The sequence below is a fragment of the Hippocampus bargibanti genome, linkage group LG09 (assembly GCF_051943395.1).
Source record: "Hippocampus bargibanti isolate YZ-2025 linkage group LG09, ASM5194339v1, whole genome shotgun sequence".
NCBI classification, from domain to species: Eukaryota; Metazoa; Chordata; class Actinopteri; order Syngnathiformes; family Syngnathidae; genus Hippocampus; species Hippocampus bargibanti.
The window spans coordinates 15166632-15180622 of record NC_142742.1 but is presented as its reverse complement, the minus strand read 5'-3'; the positions used below and the strand labels follow the sequence as shown (position 1 = coordinate 15180622).

The 13991-nt window shown below is 42.7% G+C and overlaps 1 protein-coding gene across 1 annotated transcript; it reads right to left on the bottom strand.

The window, feature by feature from the left end:
• Positions 1–220: 220 nt before the first annotated feature.
• On the bottom strand, positions 221–3237 carry foxa2 (forkhead box A2). Its single transcript, XM_089004245.1, has 2 exons — positions 2946–3237; positions 221–2073 (listed from the first exon to the last, which is right to left on the bottom strand). Exons 1-2 carry the CDS (start codon positions 3015–3017, stop codon positions 814–816), a joined length of 1332 nt encoding a protein of 443 aa, XP_088860371.1. The 5' UTR covers positions 3018–3237; the 3' UTR covers positions 221–813.
• Between the last annotated feature and the right edge of the window lie 10754 nt (positions 3238–13991).

Here is a 13991-nt window from a genome sequence, read left to right as displayed (position 1 = left end):
ACTATTATTATTATTATTATTAGTAGTAGTAGTAGTAGTAGTAGTAGTTGTTGTAGTATTAAGATCAACACAATCCACAATGTAACAGTATTAGGATTTGTTGCAACAGTTTGCAGGAAAATGCATTGAAACGGCCCATATACTCAAATAATTTAATACATACCCGGCACGCATTTTTGTATTTGGAAAATGTACTAAATTATGATATTAAGTTTTTCAAATGAAATAAAAAGTGCGGCTTATTCAGATTTATTTCTAAAATTAATACACATGCTGTTGGGGTATTCTTTGATTTTCCTCGAACGACTTCTTACCCCTTGAGTGACAAAAATGATGTAAAAGGGTCAAAATACCAAAAGAAAATTATACGTTAATAACACATTTGTTAATAACTTCTAAGCAGGCATAATTTTCAGAAAACGTGACCAATAACACTTTAATATATATTTTGCTCTCGTCACTACAAGAATACACATATACAAGCCATAAATAAGAATTACACACATGATTGAAGAAATGCCCGGATTCCGGTTAAGCAAATGCTGGTTGTTTTTCGTCTGTTTGATTCCTTTGTTTTCGTTTTTCTTTTTGCTTATTGTTTTGTTTTCTTTGGAGTTCGTTCCTGCAGCAGATTTCTGAACAGGTCACATTTTCAGTCAGTGTCAGAGATTATGAACAACAATTGGGCTACTAACAAAGTCAACAATTGAAACGGTGGGAAAAATATTTGAAATACATATTGTACACAAATTCTATTTTTTCATTAGTTTTTTTTTTTTTACAAGTTATGTACAGGTTTAGATAGAGGTCCGTTTATGATGAGTTCATGATGGGCCTGGAATAGACTCCTTGGTAGTAAGAGGAGTCAGGTATGGAGGAGGATTCCAGGCCGGCCTTCCCCGCCATGGAGCCCATGGAGAGGGCCCCAGTCATGGGGGAACCGTAACCGGAATAATGCATCACCTGTTCGTACGTTTTTAGGTCCATTTTGTGATGATGGTGGTGATGGTGGTGGTGCTGCTGCTCAGATGACATGAGGTTGTTGATGGAGAACGGGTGGTTGAAGGAGTAGTGGTGCTCCGGCTTGAGGTGCGCGTCGTGGGCCTGCAGCACCGAGTGATGTTGGGAGAGGAGGTGCTGGCCCTGGCCCACCGGGGACGAGATGGAAGAGGCCACGGCGGCTGCTGCCGCGGCGGCTGCGGCGGCGACGGAGGCAGCGTGTTCAGGGCTAAGAGTCTGGTTGGCCTTCATGTCCGACATGGCTCTCTTGTGCTCCCCCGCTGACGAGTTGGAGTGCGGCGACTCGTTGCCGTTACAGCTCTCGGAGCTGCTGTGAGACGAGCCGTCGCCGCCCACCTTGCCGCGTCCTGACTCCTTGACGCCGGGCATCTTCTTGTCGCACTTGAAACGCTTCTGGCGGCGAAGGTAACAACCGTTCTCGAACATGTTTCCGGAGTCCGGGTGGAGAGTCCAGAAGGAGCCTTTCCCGGGTTTATCAGGCGACCTGGGCACTTTGAGGAAGCAGTCGTTGAAAGAGAGCGAGTGGCGAATTGAGTTCTGCCAGCGCTGCTGGTTCTGCCGGTAAAAGGGGAAGAGGTCCATGATCCACTGGTAGATCTCGGCCAGAGTGAGCATCTTACTGGGAGACTGCTGGATGGCCATGGTGATGAGGGAGATGTATGAGTAGGGTGGCTTGGCGTGTGTGTAGCTCCGTCGGTACGTCTTGGGGTCTCTGGAGCGGTTCATGTTGGACTGGCCGTAGATGGGACTCATGGCGTTCATGTTAGTGTAGGTCGTTAGCGCGTTCATGGAGGCGGGCTGCCCGGTCATGGGACTCATGCTGGGGCTCAGGGCCGCGCTCATGGCCGTCATGCCGGCGGCTCCCATGCCGTTCATGGCGCCGGCTCCCGGGGACATGCCGGTCATGCTGGGGCTCATGGCGGTGTTGACGTAAGACATGTTCATGGAGTTGGCCGACATGTTAGCCGAGGTGCTCATGCCGGACATGCTCATGTAGGTGTTCATCGTGTTCATGCCCAGGCCGGCGTTCATGTTGCCAACAGAGGTGTAACACTGTCGTTGGAGAAGACGAACAGGTTAGACATGAAAACACGTTTCGTGAAACATTTTATACAACACACTTATGCGTGCAATGTCCGTAAATGTTATTTAATAGTGAACTAATACTCACTTGTATCCGTGATATCAAATAGAGCACGGTCGCGTATAAGAAATGTGTCACTGGACAAATGAAACCTATAATGCTTAGCACCTTTCGAAACAAACCTTCAGAATGTCAATGAAAAAAACGATAACAATTGCACAGGAAAAATAAGGTTTGTGTTTAAATAATGTAAAATAGAATAGCACCAACACCGTTAACAGACCAAACGAATACAGGGAGTCATGAGCAGTGATTCCAAATCTGACATTGTGTTTGCCACCCCGAGCACTCCCAGCGGAGAGACATTTTGTAATTTATGTTAGGAGTGTACAAATTTATTTTATGTGTGTGTTTCTCAATCGTATATGACAGTACACGTCATGTCTGGTGTTTAAACTGCATCGCCTCACGAAGAAGATAGCGAGGAGCGCATACACGAGCGCATCCCAAATATTTGAACCAATCTGCTCCCCAAATCAAACATCTACGCTGTTTGTCAAGTGAAAACAGGATAAAAAACAGTGTGATTTTGTGAGGATAGGTATATAGACAAAAAATATAATCCAAGTGAAAAAGTTTACCCCACCTCCTCCTCCTCCTCTACATGTCAAGCAACTTTGTTAGGATTGCGCGCGCGCGGCGTGGAGATGGGGGAGGATTTGGAGGCGCCTCAAGTCAATATTTGATCACAAAGTTAATATTATCTCAGGGCTAATATTGAGTTGTATAAAATGGGATCGGCTATAGACAACGGGGGGAAATATATATTTAAGGTACCCACCTCGGGCTCTGCGTAGTAGGTGCTCCAGTCGGTGTGTTCGTGTCCTTCCATTTTAACTGCTCCAAGCATCATGGAGGACTTTCAACCGAGCGTCTCCCACCGTAGGAAAAGAAAGCCAAAAGCGTCTCTTGTATATCGCCGTTGACTAGGGACAACTGCTGCATATGTCGGCGTGGCTGCTGCGTCCCTCCTATTCCGAGAGTGGCGCACAAAAGGGAGAGGCAGCCGCGCAATGCGTCAGAGAGTGAGCGCAGTTGAAAATGACGCTCGCTTCAGCCGCTTTACGCATTGATATAGCTGTGTGCACCAGCCAAGCCTCCAATCCTACTTCTACGCCTTGGGCCCTATTTGAATAATCTCCTCGCACCTAGGCGTGAGACTCCTCAAGCTTCAGCCCCTCCACACTCCAAACCCTCCCACCCTTCAGTACACCTGCACTGACTTAAAAAGGACCATTTCATATCGGAAGATGCATTACAAAACTAATTTTGGCATCTTGTTTTTTTGGGTGAGGTGGGGTGCTTCGCAGACAGACAGGGCGGCACTGTTCTGCAAGATGTTCCTTTATTATTATTATTATTATTATTATTATTATTATTATTATTATTTATTATTATTGATGAGAAGGTTTCTTCAGCCGTCATCTGTACTTTTTGAAGGTCTCGGAGGTTTCGCCTCCTATCCAAGAGGCTTCGTCAGCGAACTAAAAGTTAGTTCGCTGACGAAGCCTCTTTGTACGCATTATTTCATTTATGGTACCACTTCATTAAGTGGTGTAGAAAACAATCGTATCCATTCCAATTCAGGAAATACTGAAAAATAGAGGTCGCAGAGATCATGAATATTTAATGTCAAAACAAACACACACACATACACACACACACACAAACACACACATTTTAAAGACTTCCCCCTGGAAGTGCTTCAATTAGTTCAGTTCAGAACTGCGTCAAAGCGCCATCTGTCGGCCGTTTTCTCTTCAGGTTGTTGGTGTCGTGCATAAACGCAGAGCAAACATTTTCATTTCGTTACCTTCCAAAAGGCAGAATTCCGTGAGAATTTTGTTGCCGAATCATGACAAAATAAACGTCTAAAAGGTAATGAATGGCGCGAAAAGCTAGAATTTGACATTACATTACATTAAGTGTTATTTTGTTGAATTTTTAATTTCGGTGTTAATGAGACAATATAACTGTCTTTAAATTGAGCACCCCTCTTGAAGCTCATACAGTATAGTACTGGATATATTTGTATGGCGGAAAAATGAAGGTGAGGCTGCAGAGTGTTGCCGGCCACGTGTCACTAGTTGTACATCTATTTGAGTGCATATTTACGGAGGAGCATAACTATCAGTACAGAGCCCCATTAGTAAAGGCAAGTAAACCTGTCTTGTTGACGAGGGACTAACAGTCTGCTTAACTTGGAAATGAGATCATGACGGGTGGCGAGAGGGGGGGTGCATTTGACGATTAGGGTCGCATCCAATCCAATCATCAACTTCTACAATGCCGAGAAGAGAACGCAGGCCGATGGGTGACATTCAAATTCGTTGTTTTTTTGTCTGCTTGGAACTGTTGAAAGCAATATTGACAAGAAATAAGATTCGAATATTAAGCCACATATTAATTAAAATTACAACATACTATATTTGTTGAATGTTTAATTCTGAATAATTGTTCTTGTTTTTTAGGAAGAAAATCGTTCAGGGGACATTTTACAATTTTTTGAATTGGCATCGGTATATTTCTCACATCAGAATTGAAAGTTGAAAAATATTATGGACATTGTCAAAATAATTTGTACAATTAGGAAAACATCGGGACTCCCCTGCAAAATAAATGTCCTTTTTCAAAAAGCTTAATTAGTACCTTTCCCAAAAGTGACAAAACATCCCACTGTGATACACAAAGGACAATAAAGCACTATATGCCCCCACCCCTAAAAAAAGAGAATTACAAATATGAACATGGGACAGTCTCACTATAGGGAAAACACCCTGCTTAAAAAATGTATGGCAAAGAATTTGATTTCAATTCTGATCTGAAAATGGAAAATGTAACTGAGTGAAAACTATGATATAATTTATACATTTTGACAGCGTATTTTTACAAATATGGAAATCCGACACTTGGTCCTATTAGTCTTTGACCTTGCTGACACTGTGTTCCTGAATGAGATGTGTGTTACAAATTCCAAGGTTAATCATAAACCTGCTGGAGTCCCTTCACATGGCTGAAGGTCACATTTTTGGATGTGGTGAAAACCAAAATCTTCAACCAACCAGTTGTGTGTTTGTGTGTGTGTGTGTGTGTGTGTGTGCGTGCGTGTGTGTGTGTGTGTGTGTGTGTGTGTGTGTGTGTGTGTGTGTGTGTGTGGGTGGGTGTTTGTGTACGTGTGCGTGTGTGTGTGTGTGTCTGTGTGTGTGTGTGTGTGTGTGTGTGTGTGTGTGTGTGTGTGTGTGTGTATTGACCGATGGTCTTCCTCCTGGTTTAATGTAATTATCTGTTGGTGTGCAAGGTGTATATGTACACGTAATGGTGCATGTGTCGTAAGACCCACAACAACATTAAGCAAATGGCCTGAGTGGTCAACTGACAGGTGGACCACACGTTTGATAATATCTTGCATGGATGGAAGGCTCCATTTCAGCTTGACAATTGCCGGAAGTCTTTTAAAGTGAATTTGGCGTCATTGAGGAATCCTGCCAAAAGGACTTCAGAAATAGACTGCACGCCTTTGTGCCTTTTGAAATACAGTGAGACCTCAACTTACAAACACCTTATCTTACAAATTTTTCGTCTTAAGAACGTCAAATTTATGAAAATTAAACCTTATAATAAGCACTATTTTCAAAATACACACCTACCACGGCTGGCGGAGTGATCTTCGGCGGAAGCACATGACCGAACAGCGCTCCAGCCGGCGCTACTTTCCACACCCCCTCTCATTGAATGCACACGCCGATCGCCTACTTGGAGCTTTTTGCTGATAATTTTACTATATGATGGGACCGAAAAAAAACCCACCACAGGCTCGTGTTCAGCCCAAGAAGACACAAAATAATATCACCGTCGCTGAGAAGAAGGAGATACAGTAAAGTCTTGTTATATCGATATCAGTTATATCGATAGTACTGCTTATTACGATACTATTTCTATGAACGCAAGGAGAAAGTTTACATGCCGCAGGATCGGATATATCGATAGTCCGGTTATATCGATATTTTTCCGACTCCCGAGAATATCGATATAACGAGACTTTACTGTAATTGAATAACACGAAGGAGGTGTGCGTTTGTGTGATTTAGTGGCCGAGCACGGCTATGCTAAGTCAACCATTGTTCCCATTCTCCAGAACAGAGAAGCCATCAAATCGTCTGTCATCGTCTGTTGCAAAAGGTGTTTCCGTGCTCTCAAAGCGACGGTCTCGGGTAATCGAAGAAGTTGGAAAAACTTCTGTTAATTTGGATTCACGAAAAGCAGCTATCCGGCGACAGCGTGAGTAAAGCTATTTTATACAAGAAAGCACGGCTAATTCACGCCAATATCGCCATGCGCCAACCTGAAAGTTCGGCGCTTATTGAGGATTTTAAAGCCAGTCACGGATGGTTCGAGAACATCTGAGGGCGAGGAGGAGAAGGCAATGTTGGCAAAGTGGAATGATGTGCAGGCTTTTACAGAACAGTTCCATCCAGAAAAGACTGGCTATGACAGGGGTGTCAAACATACGGCCCGCGGGCCGGAACCGGCCCCCGAAGAGGTTCGATCAGGCCTGCAGGATAATTTGAAAGTGGAAAAATGCATAAAAGACATGGAATTAATATTTTTGATTCACTGCAATTCATGGATTATCCGCTAAGGGGCGCACTCTTTCCATCAGAGTAGAAGACACGCCGCATCACTGAGACAGACTGAAAACAGCCGACGGTGTCAATGCGCCATCTGCTGCTTGTTACGACGTTGTTAATATCTTGGTCTCTACCTCTCCGCTACACCCTCATTAGCCAAAATGCCGTTATCCAAACGGAGAAAAGTAGATAAGGAGTGTAGAATTTTCAAAGAAAAATGGACCACGTCCTGTTTATTTACAGAGATGCACGGAAAACCTTTGTGCTTGGTGTGTTTGCAACAAGTTTCGGTATTGAAGGAATATAATATCCGACGCCACTACGGGACTCATCACAGCGAAAAAATATGACTGGTTGCAAGGACAACTGAGAAGAGAAGAGAAGAGATTAACGAATTGCTGGCGGGTCTGAGGAAACAGCAGTCAACTTTCATCCGGAGCCGAGAAGTCAGTGAAGCAGCGGTAAAAGCCAGCTACCTAATTGCTAGTGAAATAGCATTAGCATCAAGGCCCTATTTCGACGGTGAGTTTGTTAAACGATGCATGATGAAGGCGGCTGAACTTGTATGTTCCGAGAAGCGACAAGCTTTTGCCAATATTAGCCTGACGAGGAATACTATAGCAGAGAGGATTTATTGCATTTTCCGTGGCAATTGACGAGAGCACTGACATCACAGACGTGGCCCAACAGACCTTATTTATTCGAGGAGTTGATGAGACATTGACTGTTACTGAAGAGTTTCTTGAGTTGGTGCTAATGATGGACACCACAACAGCCGATGACATTTTCGGCTCTGTCGTTGCTGTATTGGACAGAGTTGGAGTGAACTGGTCCCGCGTTGTCAGCCTGGCTACAGACGGGGCGTCATCCATGGTCGGAAAGACAGCAGGTGTCGTGACAAAGTTCAAAGACAAAGTACAAGCCCTTAATGGAGCAGATCGTTTCTGGACATTTCACTGTATTTTGCACCAGGAGGCATTGTGTTGCAAGTCGCTGAAAATGGACCACGTCATGGAGGTGGTTGTTCGCACTGTAAATTTCCAGAGGTCTGAACCATCGTCAGTTTGACAAACTTCTCAGCGACAGCAACATTACCCACAGCCTGCCATACCACACTTTAATGTTAGTCAGCAGCTTCAAAACAAAAGTTCTGTGATGGAATTCTACTGTTCATACAACTCCATATATTTTCAGTATGTATTGTATGTGTATGTATGTTTCATGTATGAAGTTTACAGATTTACAGGACACGTGAACACTTTCTTCATTACAAATTTAGAATCACTCCCCTTAGTTTGTAAGGTGTATGCAGGGATTACATTTAGATTTTATATGCGTATGTGTAAGTGGTTTAAAAAATCCCTTTCTTTAAAAGTCTCATTTAATCTTAAAGTGCATTACTATATTTTTCAGTACAAATTAAAGTTTTGTGCCTTTGTATAATCATTGGGATCAATTGCAATGCACATTTGTGAATGATAAAAGTAAATTGCACATTTGTCTAAGGAAAGATGAGGTGTTTCATGAAATGTTTTGTAAAAGGATAGTTCATTAAATGTCAATATTTTCCTAATGTTCTTGTGCTTCTTTACACCAAAACAAAGGAAAGACATGATATTTTTGCTATTTTTAGCAGAGTATGGTATAATTTTAATGGTCCGGCCCACTTGACATCTCCCTAGGCCGTATGTGGCCCGCGATGCGAAATGAGTTTGACACCCCTGGGCTATGACAATCATCAACATGACGAACGATAATGTGATGCCTCAGCTTCGTGAGACCTTACAAGTCAGAAAGCAACAGGTGTCAATTAAGAGGTTTTTAATCAGCAAAAATGATGAGGAGTCTCCAAAGAAAAAAGAAGAGAAGCCACACCAGAGGTTAAGTTACCAACAGTCCTTATGGAAGGTGACTCTCCTTTCATAAGCCATCAACGACTATCAAAAAGGTAAATAAACTTTATTTTACAGCATAGTTTATTTCTTTAATTACAGTACTGTACAGTACATGTAATGTGCCTCTCTTTGTGACTTTATGATACAATGCAGTGTATTTCTTTCATTACAATACAATAGCACATTTATTATACATAGAATAAGGTATGTTGTGTGTAGTTTTAAGGCTTATTTAGTTAAAAACTATATTTTATGGAAACCCGGGAACTGATTATTCCCATTTCAATGGTTTCCTATGGGATTTCTTTTTTAGGTACACACTTTTCGCCTTACACACTCTGTCTGGGAACCAATTAAGTTCGTAAGTTGAGGTCTCACTGTATGTCTTGAAAAAAACAATGTTAGTGACATTTTCTGATTCTTGAATTTAATCAAGAAGCCAATGAATGTGTTGATATGTTTTGATAATCTTGGAACTCGGACTATTCAAAATGAGGATTGTGTAACATATTTGCAATTATGTCATTCACGTCGTGTGTAGTATTTAAAGAATAGTTGGGAATGATTTTATGAAAATGGATTCTGTACGGATTATGGGGGAGCGGAATTGAAATTTGCAACATGCAGACTTCACACAAGGAGGCCGCACCTGGTGTTGAACTCACAACCTCTGCACTATGAAGTCAGCGTGCTCAGCACTTGACTACTGGGCCGCCCTACAAGAAGCAATAAAACCATGAATTTATAACAAAAGCACAAAAACAGTAAAACTGAAAATCATATTCTAATAATGAGTCAAAAGCCAAACAATATGAATGAAAAGGAACTTGAATACCCTGACAGTTAAAACTGTATTTCTTCTCTTTAGATTGAGTGCATTATTTTGGGTATATTAAATTGTGAAGCATTCACTATTTTGATGTTCATCATTTCATTTAAGAATTGAAGATATGCCAATATGTGTTTTGTTGTTGTTGTATCAGATTATTTTTATTTGAAACCTTCCAGGGACAGCGGTTACTAGTAACCACAGTGGACATTTTATTATGTTATCAGGTTACATGAAAGAGTGAAAATGGTAAAAGTATGTTTTCTTTTTTGACTCTATAAGTTTCGTTTTTGGGGTTTGTGAATTAAAACCGATGCAACAACATAAGGCAAAGTGAAGCGAAGCCCCCCTGCCACACTTGCCGCTTTGTTGATTAGTTAACTTCCACCATGAGCCGCGTCATGTTCCACACATCCAACATTCATTCAATCAGTGCCCATGACAAGCCAAGACAAACGGAAAGTGTCGAAAGTTAAATGAGAGGTTACAAGGCGTGAAAGTGTGACACCTGCATGTGCACAAACCTAAAATAACATTCTCTGATCCAATGTCATGTGCTGAGCACTTCTTGGGTACGGGCCGGTGGGTGGAAAGAGGGTGCTCCTTGCTCTGTGGGAGGAACTCTTGGAACATTCCACCAAACACCCAGGAGTTGTTGGCAGTAATGTGTTAACTTGAAGTTTCAATTTTCAAAGTGACCTTTTCCACCCTTCTGGCTGAATTTCACTGAAGAATTCCCTTTGTGTTCTCGTGAATGTAAGGGTAGAGCCACATAAAACGTCATGTTAAGTATGTAATTCATCAAAATAAAATTAATAATTAGAGGTTCTTTCTCTTAAAAAAAAAAACTAAACAAAAAGGGGGTAAAAATGTTTGGTGTCAACTTGCCTGTGGTGACAGTAAACATTCCAGAGCCGGCCCGGAGTTTGGACTTGCCATTATCTCCCACAGCTGTGACAACGCCTGTTGGCCGAAGGTTTGTGGCTGGCCACACTCTGTTTACCTGGAAATGAATCTGAAAAGCGGCTGGACTGGGAAGGCACACATGTTGAGCTAAATAAAAACGGAGAGTGGTCAGTGCAATGAGATGCATGTGGCATGCAGTCCAAAGTTATTGCACTGGGCCCAGTGGGTCAGGGCGCAAACAAAAGCGTAAACGCACTAAGGATATCCTCAAATACGCACCATTTGATATTGAGAGGAATGTGGTCAGGAATGCCATTGTGGATGCTCTTACGTTGACTTTATCCAGGGCGCTCCAGATTCAAAATACTCATCTCCTTGTCATGGTAAAGGGGTTTCGTGTTGACCGTTGCCCTTCATTTATCACACAAGATGACAGTTCAACTGTGGGACCACAGGAGGAGAACATGGAAGGTCGAATACCAACAGGTGCACGATCCCTGAATAATGGATTATTTCGCTAGTATCTAGCTACCATAGCCAGATGGGTGGATGGATAGATGAATAGATAGATAGACCGACCCACGGACGGACGTAATGACCGACGGACGGACCGACGGACGAACAGATGGACGGAATGACCAACCGACGGACCGACAGACAGACAGACAGACAGAAAGACAGACAGACAGACAGACAGACAGACAGACAGACAGACAGACAGACAGACAGACAGACAGACAGACAGATAGATAGATAGATAGATAGATAGATAGATAGATAGATAGATAGATAGATAGATAGATAGATAGATAGATAGATAGTTTACAGAATATCTTCTTTCTTTCTTTGTGGGGGGAGTTTTATTGGAATAAGACATTAATTTAGTAATTGAGTGAATTCCGTTTGAAATTTGTAAATCCAACTCAAAGTTGAGCTCCCTATAAAAAAAGTCCACTTTGAAAACACGACATTGCCAGTTGGTCAATGACGCAAGAAATAATTGCATGGCACGATAATTTTTAATTATATGTGGGTCTATTTCTTTTCATTGAACGGTGTATTAAAAGAACATGCAGAGTGGCTTGAACTCCTCCAAATGTTGGTCTGAGCTTTCAACATAAGCGGTACCTGATGTTTATTAGGGCCAAAAGATTTAATATCACCAAATCGCCCCATTGTTATTCATTAGTGGGCCTGCTGCAGAGTCAATACACATTTCATCACAGACTATAGGCAATTAAAACAGGAGAGGCACCGTACCGCTCTGGTAATTAAAGTTCCAAACTCCCACGGGTAGATGCATGTCTAAATATCAGCACCATCATCAAACCCACGCATGCTGTAATCTGTGATGAACCGATGCTGCTCATTCTGGTCCACATGCTGTCACAGAGCTCTGAGATGATTGCAGTTATACGTTGCACTAATTCGCCTTTTAATCCTAATTAACAGAAAGGACAGAACTTTTTGACAGTGAGGAAAATTGTGAACTTTTCAGTAATTGGAAGTCTAGTACAAATACCTTCAGACTGTGAGTATGCAGATGGCAGAAAACATGTATTAGTCCTCTCTTCCCCTTCGCCCTTTGATGCACCGTGTAACCTCAAAACATGGAAAACTGTCCATTAGTAACCACTGTCACCGAAATGGTTAATTTGCAGGAAAAAAAATCAAAAGGCGTATTCGTTTGTGTCCACCCCCATTCCAACATCATATACAAAGACATCAATAGAAAGAAGTAAAGTCAAAGACGATTGAAATCAGGGCCAGCAGAGAAATTAGGGAACATGAACTAGGGAGCATAATTGATGACATATCAACAAATTCTGAGAGGCAAGATGGTCTCCATCCATGCCGTTGTTCTAAAATTGAGTCATGGCCTCTGCACAATCTTATTCCAGCCGACAAACCCCACTGTTTCTAATTTGGAGGAATGTCGATGCCATTTGAGTGTCATTGGACAAATTGCACCTTGAACAAGAACGTGTTAAATAGCAAATACGTAGACAAGCAAACACAACTATGATGGTCTCGGAATTGTTTTGATTTCTGCATAAAATAATTTCATAATTTACAATAGGTAAATGTCTGTGCTCTGATTATAAAGAAGTAACGTGCTATTGCGGTTTATGTGAGCATTATCAATTACAGTTTGTGTATATTTTTGCCATTTCTGCAGCGTTTTAATGTGAACTGGTGCACTGCACTGTTGTTAAAGCTGTTGAAATGGGCTGTGTTGTGACCATCTCTATAAGACCACCTGAGAAAAAAACACACACATCTGATCTCTACATCTGAGAGAGGCTTTTGCTCCATTCCCTTTTCCCACCATCGTGTCAGTGGGCAAGTGAGGTTCATATCTGCTGCAGTCTTATCTGTATTCCAGGCTGATGGGAAATTCAAGTTTGGGATTACCCGTGACCCATCTTTGACAGCCTGCAGTTAATGCCATGCTTTCATTATCGTCATGCTTTGGCACTCTACACAACAAAATCTTGCCCTTGGCGGCTGAAAGCTATCGTTATTTGGTATGCATAGCACCGAAATTAGAAGCACATTGCGGGGAATTTATATTAGGTCTGTATTACAGGTGAGCCTATCTTCCGCCGGGGTCTTCTTGAATGGACGAGGGGCCATCCATATGCAGATGGCTAATTTGTCGTGTTTACAGAAGAGTACGAAGGGAGGCGACAGCTCATCCGGAGCACCGAAAGTGGGCTGCCTGCATGTCACCCCAGCAGCCTGGTGGTAAAATCGGCCATATAAGAGCAATAACATAAGTCTCCAATCTGTGTTTGCTTACCCGCGGACACGGATTGCTCAGTCCTGGTTGGGCGGCCCGTAAATTGTGCCTTTTTACAGGGCCTGACAGCTAACAGGCCATTGGGAACAGAGGCCCAATGATTCAGCCACTCAACAGATTAGCACCTCATCAGCCTCCTACCGCTTCGAACAAATACCGTCCCTGCCTCCTTCAAGACACAATAGGGCGAACACTGCTCAACAGCCCCCCGCCAAGGGAGGCCCTCCCCCACAACCCTTCTTCTGCCACAAAACTTCCTGGTCTGGCTCTTTTTTTGCATGGGCCACAGCTGCATCAAGGGCTCCTTCTCTAGTCCTTGGCCCACCCGACCCCAATTGGCAAGATGTGTGTATTTCAGGTGAGCAAATATTGCCACTTGCCTGAGAGGTCAATGACCAGCCCTTTCAGGAGGCGAGTGGGGGGAAGGGGTGTTGCGTATTGCGCTTGCCTGCTTTTCAACAGGGGTACATGTGGCCTCACACAGCAACGAAGCCATAGAACCGGTCAGGGGAATTCTCCAGGCACAGCTGGAGTCGGCAAATCAAATATATACCTACAGGGCTCATCTGCATTTTCCCAGAGCATTTCCAGTGTTCATTTCCCCCTCTAATTGGCTTTTAACACAAAAGAATGATTTCATGCTCTGACAAACCACACACAGAGATATGTGACCCCTTTTGTGAGATTGCCCAGTCCTCACACACCTCATCCATCGCTTTTATTAGCTCAACCGGGAAATAAAATATCACGCACTGACATAAATCAT